Genomic DNA, 15,182 nt, shown 5'->3' with positions numbered 1-15,182 from the left:
TATTGTGCGGAAATTTACATCACTTCTGTCTGTTTTTACGTATATTTATTATTAAACGTAACGAAAAGGCATCGACAACAATCATGATACCGCAAACAAACTGACACTGGGACTTCTTGCCCTCAGTCTCTTATTCAGGCAGCACGCTGCATGCAAATCCCGCCTACTTCGCCAGGATTGGCAGACCGACATCAAATCAGAGCCCCAAACCACAGCAAAACTCAGGGATGATTGGTGGAACTCCTTGGAGGCGGGTGACGGCCTGAACGGTTAAACTCAGGGCGACGAAAGATCCTGGGCTAAACGCGGAAAGAGAAACACACTCATCGCTGTACTATTGTACAATTTGTCTTCAACAAGACAGACGTAACGTTAAAAATAACAGCGGGACACGAGTAAAAAGAAATAAGTTGACATCATGCAAAGGAAGAAGGACATTTATCAAGGTATGAGCAAAGCCGTGGTTTTCATTTTGTCATCTGATAACGTTCCCTCTTTCCCTGAGTTTCATTTACTGAAAACTTGACCTATTTCGTGAAACGAGTAGCTAACGTTACTTAGCTTACTAGCTAGCTAGCTAACATTGTGGCGTATTGTGAGTTCAGCGCAGTAACGTCATAAATGTGACTGTAACACCTTAACCATTGATTTTGACTAAGGCCTAGCAACGTTAAAGTCATGTCTTTAATAAAAAAATATATATATATATGTCTGTGATGTGTTTGAACATTACCTCTTTCCACCTCTCAGGTGGCGCTCCTGTTGATAGATTTCGAGAAAACTCGAGACTTATGCACACACATGTGAGTATGATTCACCGGACAGTTTACATTGTATTATTATCGCTGTGAGATAACAGGTATTTCCGGTTTACAGTGCGCTGCTGGCAACGTGCAACAAGGTCGAGCGTTATCACAACACCGAGCCCCCACAGCTGGGACTCTGTAAAACATAGATAAAAACAGACTGCGATCAAACAAACTGTGTTTAGAGACAACAGTTTTCTGAAGTGTCCCTGAATCCATGTATTAATCTTCCTCATCCAATCATGTGTTCACAAAGTGGTGAACCTGGCTCCATCCTGTTCCAGCATATTTAAAACTTATTGCTGCATCAAATTCAGGAAAAGTAGATATTTACAAAAATCAATGACATTCATTGGGTAAAACAGTAACTACTCGTCTCAACGTTACAGCAGCAATAATAACTGTCAGCTTTGTGGTAACTGCAAAAAATAACATCACACATAATCAGCTGATCTTTCTTCCTCCTCAGGAATCTATGATGGATTTCATACACCGACGTCATGCTATGAACTCCTTCCTGGATGCCTTTACCGCTGGTCTTTTCGGTAAGGCGTTTTTTGAAGTGGCTGTAGTGATGGTAGAGAAGAGAAGTGGGGATAAAACGCCCGGTATTATTGGACTTAAAAACCAGTGAACCAAATCAGACTAGTTTGCTCTTACTCATCGACACTGCACAAGTACATAAAGGTTGTTTATTTTACTTCTTAGAGGCGTCAGGTGTTGGCAGGATGAACAGGTAACGCCTGTTCACTGTCTTCTTACTCAGTTCCTGAATCATCCAGTGAAAGTCCGTGTCTGTGGATGCATTTATTGTTCAAGATGCAGCAACAGGAAGAGAGCATGTTGCTAGTGGTCCCATAGCAAGATGGCCAGCCCAGTGTCTGTCTTGCAGTCTTTTATCTCAACAACGACTAAAATACCGTCTGAGAGTCCAAAGCTATTCAGCCACCTGACAGACAGTTCTGATGGAGGATACTGGGGAGATTATTCGCCAAAATCAGTCAGACTGAGAAGAGTTAATGGCCGAGTTCTGCCTTTGCACATACAACAAGTAGTACTGTAAAGTGAACTACAGTATACTTACCTGTCCTTTAACAAAAAAAAAAGAAAAATCTGATTTAAATGTCTTTGTGAGTTCAGATGATGCGCGTGCTAACCTGAAATGAGAGTAAATAATGGCTGCTCTTTGTGTTTGTCTGTATCTCCCAGGTTTTGATTTTTTAAGGACTGGAAACCTGGACGACGACAGCTTATATTCAGATGATGATGACGACGACGACGATGATGATGATGATGACTTCTATCCACGCAATGTTTCTCACAGGCCTTTAGAACCACACCCACGAATAAGACAGCTTACCGATGAGGTATGACTCTTCTGTTTCACTCTTAGAAAGTGAAACTTTAACGTCTGCTTCATTATTTATGCCTGGTTTGTCACTCGACTGTCTTGACTTCACTGTATGAGGAATACATTTAAGAACTTCAGAGATTTAAGAGCTTTAAACAATAGTATATTTTACAGTGTCTTTTTAATCCCTTGGATTTCCTGAACGTTGACTCATCTTAGGTTTTTTTTTCTTTCAGGAAGCAGATAAACATACAAAGGAATTGATTGAAGAAGAGGAACGGCGTAAGGAGAAAACAAAGAGGAACAAGCGTAAGAAATTGGTCAGTATTGGCAGAATTATAAGGATGTTACCTCATTTTGAATGTTGTTTTTTTCTTAAGTGGAGATGTAACACACACTAAGGGTTGTTGTCAGGTGCTGATCACTGGAAATCCCCCCAAATATTTCATTAAGAGTGTGCAACGGTTCCCTGTCTTTGACAATGTCTTTCAACACTTTTCTTTATTGTGTCACAGCGTAAAAAAGAGAAGAAACGATTAGAAAAGGAGAATGCAGTTAAAGATGTTTTACCTGTAAGTCTTGTTTTACTCATCTCACTATGAATTGCAACGAGTACACATAAGTGTTGTAGTCTGGAAATAAAATCCAGACGCCATGTTCTTTTCAAAGCCATGATGATTACTTAATGTCATTTAATATCTTTTTGTTGTTATCTCAGGAGGAAGAACAAGCAAAGTTAGACTCCTCTGAAAATCAGGAAGAAAATCCTGTTATTGAAAATAACACAGACCCAAATGAATCTCCTGAATCTGGTAAATCAAAAATTGCAGCTGAAGCGGTTGGATGTGATGAGAGCAGTGATAATAATAAAGAAGAAAATCATGTCAAGATGTATAAGGAGGAAGATGAGGAGCAAAAGGTTTGTGGAGATTTTAACACTTCTGTGTGTCGCTCACTGACTGTGTTTTCTTGTGAATCATTAATTGGTCTGCAATAGCCTAAAATAAGAGTAAAAGAATAATTTAAATGCTTTTGGAAATGTTTTGAAGTGATGCTTTGAGCGGCTGGTTTCATAAATGTAGTTAAAAACTTTAAACGTTAGCGATGCTACTTATTACATTCTGTTTTATTTAAAAGTGTTCCAGCTTTTTTGGAGTCTTGGTTGTCCTGACCCTGACTTACGAGTTAGCAGAAGTACTGAGATCTGCCACAGCATGTCAGCTATGCACTCTGACTCACGTAGTGATGCTGGCAGGTTTTTGTACTGTTTGTGCAACGGATGATTTTAGACATTGTCTGAAGTCAGACTATTGGTTTTATCTAAGCCACAGTCCAAAACTGCTTTTGTGAAACCGGCCTCAGGTTTTAAAGATTGGCCCTGTTGTATCAGACAAAACACAGAGGCTCATTTTTGACACAGAGGCTCATTTTTGGATGATTATCTTTACACCACCATCTTGTTTTTCATTACCCTCCACAGAATTTGGAGGTAAATAATTCATATGTTTCGACGGCTAACTCTGAGGTGGCTGAGGAGACGTGTAACCAGAGGCCTTCAGGAGAAAAGAAAAAGAAAAAATCTAAATTGCTGGAAGGTCAGGAGCCCAAGGAAGAAAAGCCGAAAGTTGAGGAGAAACCTGAGGTTCAAAAGAAGGAAGAGAAACATGAACCCAATAAAGAGGTGGGAATGCTGAAAACAAGTAAAGGGTTGAAAAGCAGAAACCTGCTTGATTGCAGATATTTTACACTTGAGTCACACCAGACAGGAACTAAATCTTAAAGTTCAGGTTGGAGGAAAGTCCGGTGTTTCCTGCAGTGCTCGGCGTGCTTCACAGACTAATGTGTTACTTTGAATGTCAGCAGGCAGCAGTGGATCCTGTGGCAGAGGACTTTGCAAGAAGAAGCAGAGAGCTTGCTGGTAGGTTGTATTTCCATTAAAATGTTTCTCTTTGAGACTTTGACAAAATGATGATGTGAAGGCACTGAAGCGAGCACAACTGTCCTTGGTCTTCCTTCCAGGTATTGGAAATCGTTTGGCTGCCTCTGGACAGTATGAGATGGCTGTGAAATACTTCACCGATGCTATTAAATACAACCCAAAGGAATTTAAGTAAGACCATGGACTTACATTTACTTCAGCCTTCATTAAAGCACCCGCAGGCTTCTGTTAATGACCTTGAATTATGTTTACTACTGTTTTTCAGGCTATTTGGAAATCGGTCCCTGTGTTATGAAAGAATGCAGCAGTATGAAAGCGCTCTCAGGGATGCTGACCTTGCACTCTGCATTGAGCCAAACTGGATAAAAGGTTTATTTAGAAAAGGAAAAGCTCTCTGTGGGCTCAAGGTAAATCACAGATCCTGTATCCAGTTAACCCTGCTTACACTGTGCACCTTTTGTTTTTGTGTGTGTGCTTTCCCTTTATGTTACAAGTGGCTGAACATTCAGAAAAACACCTAATATTGTTGTAAAACCTGTGTGCAAGTCAAGAGGTTGGTAGTAGAGTCAAGTACACAATCTACAATGTTAATTCCCCTCATTTCCAATGCTTAACTAAAAGTTGCACTATAAGTGCTGCATCACTTAATTAATGTGCTTTAAATCCTCTCTAATTCCTCCTTCACATCCTCTCCAGAGATACTATGACGCCTCGCTCATCTATAAGGAGGTGTTGCAGTTGGAAAGTTCGAGCATTGAAGCCACGCAGGAGCTGAAACGAGCGCAGACGTTGCACCTCATGGTAGGAGAAGCTAACGTACAGAGATTCACAAGGCAAAAAAAGCCCAATTGTTAAAAATGAAAGGACTGTCACTCAGCACAGTGACTGAGAAGAATAGGAAATAGTTTAGTTTCCTCTGCCGGTTTATATTTCATTCAACAGTTTCAGTTCATGTTTTTGAGGCGTTCATGCTCATTACATGAGCATTAGGGCGAATCTGCAGGGTGTCAGAGAGAATTGATGATTTTATTAAATTCTAAAAATAAAAAGTGTACGTGTCCCTTGAGACTTTAACATCTGTACGCTGGTATCATGTCAGTTTCCGAGCTTGTTTTTGGACTTCCGTTTCAGGAAATGGGCTTCAGCTGGACGCAGAGCTCTGAGGCCTTGAAATCACACGCCACGTTAGAGGAAGCCGTCGAAGCTCTGTTTGGCGGTGACAGTAATCCTGGTCCTGAAGGTTAATGTCTCAAAATGTTTCTCAGAGTTGGAGAGATGACCCTTTTCTTCAGTGATGTCCTGGTATTTGAGCTCTGTGTTTCTTGGCTCTCTTCAGATGCCGCCGCTGTCAGTAGAGACATTGCAGAGCAGCAGCCGGCGGTGGAGGAAGATGACGAGGACGATGAAGGAGAATGGATTGTCCTACAAACGAGCCGCCCCAGAACGCAGCAGATCAGAGAGTCTGATGCTTCGGGCCAAAGCAGATCGAAATCTCAGTCACCGACCCCTCACTCAAGAAATTCTGTGAAACCGTAAGTTGACTGCGTATCTTTAATGTGTATTTTAAAATGGCAGATTGTTTCATTTTAAAGTGAAAAATGCTACTTAATACTGCTTGTAATGCTTTAAAGTGGCAAAATGTCCACCTCACCACAGGTTGCATATGTGCCTCAGACTGTTACCTTGTGAAGGTTTTAGAGGCCTAAAGGTAATTTTATCCATGGTTACAATTTTAAAAAGCCAACATTTAAGAAAAGTCAGAAAAATGTGAACTGTGTTTGGCAGCAAAAGTAAAAGAGGAACAATTTATATATAGAAAATAAGTTTTGCCTTGACCTTCAACTGCATCGTGGTGACATCATGGGGGAACATAACACTATCTGGACAGATAAGTATTCATAGAGCGTAAACTGCTCTAGGATGGTTCCACCTCGAGGGGAAATGTTCAAGGTGGAAGGGAACGCAGCACCCCTCCGACTGAACCAAATAACTTTAGTCTTGGCAGCATTTCATGATCAAGGTAAATAAAAGCCTGCTGTAATTCAAGAAAGCTATCCGTAAGCGATTTCATCACCGCATCGGGAGATGGACCAGTGTCATAGAAGATTGTATCATCAGCATATAAGTGAATATGAGTGTTTCTAACAAAATGAGGTATATCATTATGTATAAATATGCAGAAGAGAGTGGGACCAAGTATTGAGCCCAGGAGGACGCCTTAAGACACATGAAGAGGCTGTAAGAGATGGAGATGTAAATTTATACACTGCCACTTTCAGAGAGGTACTTCAAAAACCAAGCTAACGAAGGACCAGAAACCCAAATACTATCAAATTTTAGTTTTTTTCAGTCTAGTTTCAGTTTTCCTTGCATGCATCAGTCTGCAGAGCTCAGTTATTTAGTTTCACTTTGGATCGTGGAAATGTGGAAATATAAATATCATCCATTTACTACTGTATGTTAGTATCTTTTGCAGTAATAATCAGTCTCAAACAGACTGTTGTGCTTGATGCAGTACTAGTTTATCACTGTACATGTACTCACTGAATTTAAGCTGACTCTCCTCTGCACTGCAGAGCGAAGGTGGCTTCCTGTGCAAGAACAGACGTGAATGTGGAGTTCACGGATTCAGGTGTTTTCAGGATCATTTGCTGAATCGTGCTTGAGTGCAACATTATTTTAAAGTGTTGTTTTATCTCCTCTGTTTTCTCTAAAGGAAGCGCTTCCCCGTTTGGGTTGGATCCTTGGCGCCTTCTGTCACCTACGCAACACTTCACGAGCTCTTCAGCAGGTGAAGTGCCTCAGCCTGATCTCCTCCACGTCTCTGAGGATCGTTTCATTTAGCTTCACAGCACAGAAAGTTTCAGCAACCAGAATACAAAGAATTAAAAGGGCAGTTTAAAGTATGTAGAGTATGATAAAGTGGAGAAAACAAGGGCAAAGAGCCACATTTTAGCATATGTAACAGATGCAGCTGCAGTTTCTGCTGTTGGCGTTGGTGATGCGACGTTTGTTTGTGGAGTTTGACCACCAGAAGGTTCAAGAGCATCGACTCTGAGCTTGTTAAGTATCTTTTTGCCGCTGAATGGACGTGTTGATTTGTCTGCATCGATTCGAGGATGTTAAGCAAGTCGCCCTGCAGGGATTTTTAATGTTTATGCCTTTTCTCTCTCTCAGAGCCGGGACGGTTAACAGCATCAAGATGCTGCTGGAACACCAGTGTGCCTTTGTGAACTACACCAGAAAGGAAGACTGTGAAAGAGCCATCCAGTGTATTAATGTACGTATATGTTCATTTTAAAGGATCTTATGTGTTTAGGCATCCAGCTGACATTAATCTGACAGCATGTTGAAGGGCGTGTCGTCAATCCACTGTCAGCAGCAAGTGGTTATTACATTTAGTGTCGATATAAAGCTTCAGCTGGAGCCAAAAAATGGACACCTTAAATGAACATTTTGAACTTAAACGTTAATAAAACAGGATGTGATGATTTGCCAATCCTGTCTGACATAAACTCAAACAGGTTTATGTCAAACAGGTTAAATAAACGTTACATGTTTAACGTTTTACCTCATCAGCTTCATTGGCTTTTAGAAATATCTGCTTTTTCTGAATTTGACGCAGCAACACATCTCAGACGAGTTGAGACAGGAGCAACAAGAGACTGAGAAAGATGTGGATGCTCCAAAAGCTCCGAGGATTTAAACTGCGTATAAATACAAAGTTAAGAAGGGAGTCAGAAAATATGTTCAGTTGTTTGTATTCACAACTTGGCAGGTTTTAAGTGGAGCAGGAAGTTGGAGACGAGGGGGAAAACTTATTTTGATCATGTGTTGCTGAAGCAGTGACTGACTGCAGCTCTTCTCACTCTGTCAGGTTATTCATGCTTTGAAGTCTGTCTGCTCCTCTGAAACTGCAGCATTGTTTTCCCATCACACAAATCAAATCTGACATGAATCTTATCAGCCGTTTCTCCGTGAGGCGTCTTCTCTTTTCTTTTCTCTCCAGTGCGGCTCTGTTAACCGTCACTTAAAGCGTTTATTTTTCAGGACCGTGATTTTACAGTATGCAAGGAAATAATGGTGTTTTTATAAATGCAAGTTATCAGAAGTCGAGCTTTTCTTGTCCCTCAGCCATCGCTTTAACACTTATTTGTTTGCACGTTTTCGGCTGTGACTGACGGCTTTTGTGCGCTGCTGCATAAATTAGTGCAATATTAATAACTGTCACGCCATGACGCATTAAACTGAGGCTGAATTAATCTGTAACTATTATGAGCATTGATGAACTGTTAAATTTTTAAGCTCAAATACACGGGCTGCAGCTGCATCGCTCTGTTTCTTTCAGTCCTCCACACATTTAAAGTCGTCACCTTGGGTTCTGTGAAACTGTTTAATCAATTACAAGAGAAAATAAACCATACACATTTGACAAGCAGCTGCTCAGAAGCTTTCACTATGATGGAAAATCTGCTCCAGATCGGCCCAGAGGTTTGACTTACTGACTGTACTCAGTGAGCGAAATGACTGATTTTACCTGCTGTTTGTGTTGACGTGTTTGTCAGATGTTCAGAGTCTGTTTTCTCCACAGGGAATGGTGGTGGAGGGGTCTCCGCTGTCCGTGCGATATCCCAGTAAATTCCAAATGATGTCCAAATCAGCCACTGACCCCTCTTCACAGCCCGGGTAAGAACATGCTTTTCACTGCTTTAGCACTGTTTCACTTCTGTTATGAATTCAGATTTTACTTCTCTTGGAGTGTAAAATTATTAAAATCACAGAAGTTAGATGGCAGAAAATCAAGATTATTGTCAGGCGTATTTTATTTTACTGTTTAACTTTAAAATATGGTGGATGTAAGAAGGATATCTATAAATGCAAAGTATAAAATAACCAATATGAGTGAAGAAAAATTAATGAGTAGTTATTTTGCTTATTTTCTATCATTGAGAGATGAAAAGGACTGCTGCCACTTCAGGCCTCCTGCTCCTTCCTGATCATAAAGAAACACATGCTAAATCGTGCTTTAAGCGTTTAAACCAGCCTAAACTTTGACACTGAGTCTCGCAGTGAGAAATTGTTTTTCCCGTCGTTGCAGCCCGTACAAGAAGGAGTGCTTTTTCTGGAGGACCACGGGCTGCACGAGGTCGGACTGCACCTACAAACACGTCCCAGAGCACAAGAACGTCGACCGGGACAAATTCACCAGTAGGCTGGGAAATCATCACATGTAGGAAATCAAAAACGACGAGCATGCATCGTTTCCTTTGACGTTTGACGCAGTGGTGGTGCCACAACGGGCTGTTTTTAGTCACCTCGGCTCCATCTTTGGTTTTGGATCTTGTGAAGTTTTGGTGGCAAAAAAGGCTAATTGTGTTTGGGTTGTTGTTGTTCTGCATTTTTTTGGGAAAAACCACGATGGCCCACCATTGTTGTACAAATGCAAAGGACACACTGAACTATGTTGCTGTTGTATTATAGTAATAACTCATGTGCGTCATGCTTCGGGCATTCCTTTGCAATATTATTTGTCAGGGATTACTTGTGATGTTCTAATCTGTTTAAAGATTGTGCTAAAATACTTGATTTTTACTTTGTTGCACGATTTTAAATTGTTCCTAACAGATTTTTCTGTTGATTTCCAGCCACCACTAGGTGGCACCATTACCTTTATCCCTTAACTTTGGGGCTAGAAACTCTTCTGCTTTCATTTTAAAGGCTGTGATTTAAGAGTAGTTATGCTACCGGCATATTTATTGTGCCATGTTTAGTTGTGCTTTTCTTTTTTAAATGTGCAGGGTAACTATTGGTTCATATATGTGTACATTTTGTAATGGCATGTCTGTGGGAGAATCTGTTATAGTGTAGTGATGTTTGGGTGCAAACTGTTATAATAAGTGCCTTTTCGTAGCACTGTGGCTGCAGTTTATGATGGATCAGCCCAGAGGGAATCAAAGCCTCTACTGTGAGCGTGTTTATGTTGTGCCATACACATTAATATATATACAGGACAAGACCAAAGACTGGGTGGAGGTGGAGCAGTGTAGAAAGATGTTGTCACTAGTATACACACAGTACAGGCACCTTCATGATAAACTGCATGAGATTTGTGAGCGGGATCGTTCAGGCCTCAGCGTGTAACTCAGTGTAATTTGGGATATCGCTGTGCAGTCAGGGGAAGCTGTGACTTTAGGATGAGAGCCCCAGCGGTTCTGCGCTGTCCCACCACTAAAACATCCCTAGATTAATCCCAGCAGCAGCTGTGTATCCTGTTGCAGTGTCCTTGAGTGAGAAGCCCTCTGCAGTCGTCTTAGCCCGAGCCGGAGTTAGAGTGCCAGTTAAACACCTGACGAGTCACCATTGTCCCAGAGATTTTATCTAAAGCCAGGTTCTTCTAAGCCGAAAATACCTCCCTCCAATCCCCTCGACTGCGTCTCCTCGCCGTTGATGTGGGTGGGATTTGCGCAGATCCCTCTTCGCGAAAGCCCAGCAGGTTTGTTATTTGACTTGAGCAGTTCAAGGTCACTTTTGTGACTCCGGTTATGCAACATGTGGGGTGTGAATTACAAAACCTTCCCAAAGAGCTGAATAATTGCCTAAAAATGAGCGCTGAAAAAAAAGAGTTGGAAAGTGCTTAGTCTTGACCTAACAGACAGAGCAGCTGTACTCGTGGGCATTAATTGGCTGATTGTGGCATACCTCACAAAGCCCTTTTGATCTGCGTGAGATTGGAGAGCATGAAAGGCCTGTAATAGTAATAACATGAACTCTGGTTGAACCCATAGGCAGCACTGAGCCATGCTGTTGATACATTACCAACTCTATATTTAATCTCACTGGTCCGCTCGGCTGTGCGCTGCTAAAAACCTGTTCAAATGCAGATAAAGACTGATAAGAGGTGAGGGTTCACAAACTGGCTGGAATCAACATCCCGCCGCTCCGGCCCGGATGAAGCCAATCCCTCACTTAACTAAAGCAAACAGCAGGAAGATTAAGTGCGTCTTGTTAAAAGGCTGCTTGGTTTGTAGAGCTTTTAACAGATTTCGCTCTCCCTCCCGACAGGAGGGAAAGGGAACAAGAAAACACAGTAACAGAAATTAACCAGCAGACATGACATGTTGCTCTCCCACGCTTTGCTTTTTGATATATGGCTATGCAGCAGAAAGCCTCCTCACTCCCCCTCAAGAGAAGTTTTGAGTTGGAGTAATTGAATGCATTTCTTTTAGCGCAGGGATACATAATCTAATTTTTATTCTAATTCTGTGGTTTCCCTCCGCCGCTAAATCAGCTATTGATGTGACATGAGGGAGTAGCTGACTCATTCTGTATATCAACAGTCTGATTTGTTTCTCAGGAAGCCCAAATAAACGCTCCACAGCAGCTCTGCAGCTGCTCAGCTTACAGGCCTCTGCTCCAACCTCATAACCTTCCCAGCAGGGCTGCTGCTGTTTGCTTGCCTTTTCTTAAAGGAATGACACTTCAAACACAGCAGCGTGTGTGTTTTGGAGCAACACACCAGAGTTATATTATTTATGTATTTCCAACAAATTCGTGCAGGAGCATTGTCTCTGCAGTCTAAAGGCCCAATCGGCTTCTCGCTATGAGTGACGTGGTCCTGCATGAACAAAAAAAACCTCTTCGAATCTTGATTTTGGGTATTTTACAGGAGAGACTTCAGTGAAGATCTAGCAGTATTAAAATCAAGCTGACAGTGTTAGGGTTGTTACCTACCTAATGCTGTTATTCAAATGTGACAACAACACTTTCACAAAGTCCCGAAGCAGAAGATTGAGCAGATTTTTGAGTGTTCAAATCTAAATTTCTTTTATTTAATAAGGAATATTTAACATTGCAGAGAAATACTCCAGATGAAGTTTTCAGAGACTCGTTGGAGTCATGTTTAACATACATGAAAAGACAATTTTGCACTTTCTTCCTCAGAAATGTTTTTTTTTTCCCTTAATATTTGAAGAATTTCATTTCAGAATTTAAAGATTTTGGTTTGTTGCTACTGGAAATTCAGTCAAAGATCTCATAAAATTACTAATACGACCAGTAATTTAAAAGGTGACCCACTGTATTCTTTATGTTGAGATGCAAATGTATAATTATGAAGCGAACAGATTGTAAAGAGCGCGTTGACTGAGATCTGTGAAATGATACGATGGTAGACTCACACAATGGGGAGGCATCTGCTTCACTGCGGCCTCTTCTCCACCGTTGCTGGATTTCTTTGTTGCACTGTGAAATGAATACAGTAATTGTCACAATGAGAAATTGACCTTCTCTTTAATCTAGACAGAGGCCCCCTTAACAAGTTAAAATAGCGCAAACCCAATTAGGGAATTGATTGCTTGCTTTCATTTTCCTCATTTGCATCAGGGTCATATAGGGAAGATAAATGAATGTCTAGTCTTTTGTCCACACTGTCATTCCTGATTATGGGGTATCTATTGCTTAGACAAGAGCGGGAGAAAAGTCTTTTGTCCACCCTTGAACTCATCTCTGATAATCTGCTGTTAAATACCTACAGAAAGGACGACCTACAGAAGATTAAAAAGTCCTCTTTCATATCTGCTGTACAAAGACAGAAGTTTTTATGTTAATCACATCCTTTGATGTATCATTCAAATGTCCGTGTTGATGCGCAGGTCAATAAAGGCATACGTTACTGACATATTTAAAGGCTTATAAGAGGTTTTTAATGAGCGTATCATGTTTGATGGTTGAAATTCATTTCACTATGATAAAAAACACCACTTTAGAGACTTGGGCCTTGACCACATGTGTGTGGATTTTGCAGAACAAACATTTTCCCTGTGTCGGGGCTTCCTGTTCACACACAAACAGCGGTTTAGTTTTTTTTTTTTTTTGTAAATGCCTTCTGAAGTGCAGATTTTTCAAAACTGCTTTCTGTGTTCACACGTGGAAACAATGACACCATCATCTGGATTCACGCATGCACATCGTTGCTTTGTGAAATGAACGTGTGTCTGCCATGAAAACATTGGCCAGAAATAACTACAAATACATGAATTATTAACTATTATTGTTTGTGTTTCTAAGTTACTTTTGCTAAAGGAGAACGAGCTGATGCTCATTATTATTTGATGTTTTATTGAGAATTTGTTGCTTCCTACTGGGCTGACATGCTTGTTTGAGAGTTTGGTGTGTACACAGATATTTTGTTTTAGTGGCGGAGGAAATATCCGTATATGTGTGGTCAAGGCCTTAAAGGATTATTTTTTCTCACTGTCAACAGATCCCATGAAAATACTAAAAACCACATTGCATAAGTCTGTCTGTGAGCATTTCCTGTGGCGCTGAGCCCCCGGCCCATTGGTTCCTACAAAATATGTAAATCTTTATGTTAAACTTCCATTCAGAGGCTCATTAATGTCCTGAAACAGCTGGGCTCTGTCGTTTTCAGCAAACGCTTATCAAATAGAAGCAAATGGTGCATTCTGCTGGGGACTATTTTCAGCTGTGGATTAATACACGTTTGGTGCACTTTGAGTATTTACAGCTGCAGGATGGTGAATGTGCAACTTAGTCAAAATTAACAGTGCCCATGTTCATGTTAAAGAGTACTGCACATGGAAAAAAGTTTCAGAAAACCTTTTGTGGCTCCAGAGAGAGCTGCACCAAATCTGATTAACAGCCTCAAGTGATGTCACTTGAGTCAACATCAGTTGGGTCTGAAGACAAGATTGAAAACGAAACAAGGACGAGGAGTTAAAAATACGTTCATTTTCCAGACCTCTGTAGCCCACCTCTCATCTCCGCTTGAGGCTACATTAGCTGCTACTAGCATAACGCACCAGAAGCTCTGACTGAGCTGTCAGTGGGGGAGTTGCATTGTGGGTAATGACAGTGGCAGGTTTTGACAAGGGAGACGAATTTGTGGAATAAAAAAAGACTATCTCTGTTTCTGCTGCATCGATTTGGTCCTTTTTATTAAAACTGTTCATCATGAAGCTGACAGTGTTACAGGAGTGCAAAGCTAAATCAGTGCATCATCGTTGGTTTGGGCCTTTTCATGGGATCTGGAAACCTTTTTTTTCTCCAGTCATTGCCTAAAAAATCTAAAACACCACAATCCTCAACACTTTAAACAATATAATGATTATAATAGCTGTAACTTATCATGTAAAAACACTGGTTTGCTCCTTGTAACATCCATGATTTGTATGTTTCTGCACATGAAGTGTGTTCACTCCTGTTTCTTTACCTTTGAATAAATTATTTAAGTGTGCAGGTTTTTATGTGTACATGTTTATGTTCACACACACACACAGACTGCAGGGTGACGGGGAGGATAATGGCATTGACTCCCTTTGTTATCTTCCCTGATAAATGGCAGTTTAAAGGTTGAGCCTTACATCTCTTTCATCTCCGTCAGACGTGAACGGACACGTATTCTGAGTGTTGTCGCTTTATTTTGGTCTTTGTCTCTGTGATCGATTGAAAAATGGCCTGAACGGGAGCACAGTGTCATTAACATGATTAGAGGCCTGTAAACAAAAAGGACCTCTGGGTTTTCACGGCACCGCTGCACACAGCGTGACGTAAGCGTCGGGCACGTCTCAACTCGTGTTTCCTTCAAGTATTTTTGTGACTTAATGGGGCAAGAAATATGTGGCCTGTGTGCGTTGGAATCATTAAAACCTCCCGTCAGGTTGTATTTCATCCTGCTATCGACCTACATATCTGGAGGTAACATGTTCAAGGGCATGAAGAATGTCGTGGCCTGTAAATCCTCTCATTGTTGCCTCAAGGAGTTTGACTTCCAATAACTGATGCCCGCTTCCATACATCACCTTCAGTCCTGCAGAACTCTTAATGCTAAACCCCACGCAGGCCTCTCTCACACATTGTCCAGTGGCTGTCTCCCATTGTGTGTCATTCATTTTTCAAAAACCATAGATTAACCTCTACAATGCCATACAAAATAACGTCACCATTAATCTGCGGTTTATACCTCGGACAGTGATTTATAACAGGAGACACATGTAATAAAACTTTGCCCTCCAGGCCTTACCAAACTGCGTGCTTCCTGTACAAATGAAACCTGCTTCCTTTAATA

The 15,182-nt window shown here is 41.1% G+C and overlaps 1 protein-coding gene across 2 annotated transcripts; it reads left to right on the top strand.

The window, feature by feature from the left end:
• The first annotated feature begins 252 nt into the window (after positions 1 to 252).
• On the top strand, positions 253 to 14,351 carry LOC143331732 (uncharacterized). Of its 2 annotated transcripts, none has more exons than XM_076748866.1 (18): positions 253 to 446; positions 751 to 803; positions 1,276 to 1,351; positions 2,016 to 2,173; positions 2,394 to 2,477; positions 2,673 to 2,729; positions 2,876 to 3,076; positions 3,638 to 3,838; positions 4,021 to 4,075; positions 4,177 to 4,267; positions 4,362 to 4,503; positions 4,793 to 4,897; positions 5,228 to 5,336; positions 5,433 to 5,628; positions 6,813 to 6,887; positions 7,274 to 7,376; positions 8,688 to 8,782; positions 9,195 to 14,351. In XM_076748866.1, the coding sequence occupies exons 1-18, from the start codon at positions 419 to 421 to the stop codon at positions 9,328 to 9,330; spliced, it is 1,965 nt and encodes a 654-aa protein (XP_076604981.1). In that variant the 5' UTR covers positions 253 to 418; the 3' UTR covers positions 9,331 to 14,351. The 2 variants fall into 2 exon arrangements, with proteins under 2 accessions (XP_076604981.1, XP_076604980.1); XM_076748865.1 differs by having other exon boundaries at positions 4,018 to 4,075.
• Positions 14,352 to 15,182: the final 831 nt, after the last annotated feature.

The sequence above is a fragment of the Chaetodon auriga genome, chromosome 14, assembly GCF_051107435.1.
Source record: "Chaetodon auriga isolate fChaAug3 chromosome 14, fChaAug3.hap1, whole genome shotgun sequence".
In the NCBI taxonomy this organism is placed as follows: domain Eukaryota; kingdom Metazoa; phylum Chordata; class Actinopteri; order Chaetodontiformes; family Chaetodontidae; genus Chaetodon; species Chaetodon auriga.
This window is presented reverse-complemented; position numbering and strand designations above follow the sequence as displayed.

Bases quoted from the DNA above. Each gene is read 5' to 3' on its own strand.
- LOC143331732 (XM_076748865.1), top strand. From the start codon at position 419: ATGCAAAGGAAGAAGGACATTTATCAAG. The intron at 804-1,275 runs GTGAGTATGATT...CTTCCTCCTCAG, and splicing joins CGAGACTTATGCACACACAT to GAATCTATGATGGATTTCAT. The intron at 4,504-4,792 runs GTAAATCACAGA...CATCCTCTCCAG, and splicing joins AAGCTCTCTGTGGGCTCAAG to AGATACTATGACGCCTCGCT.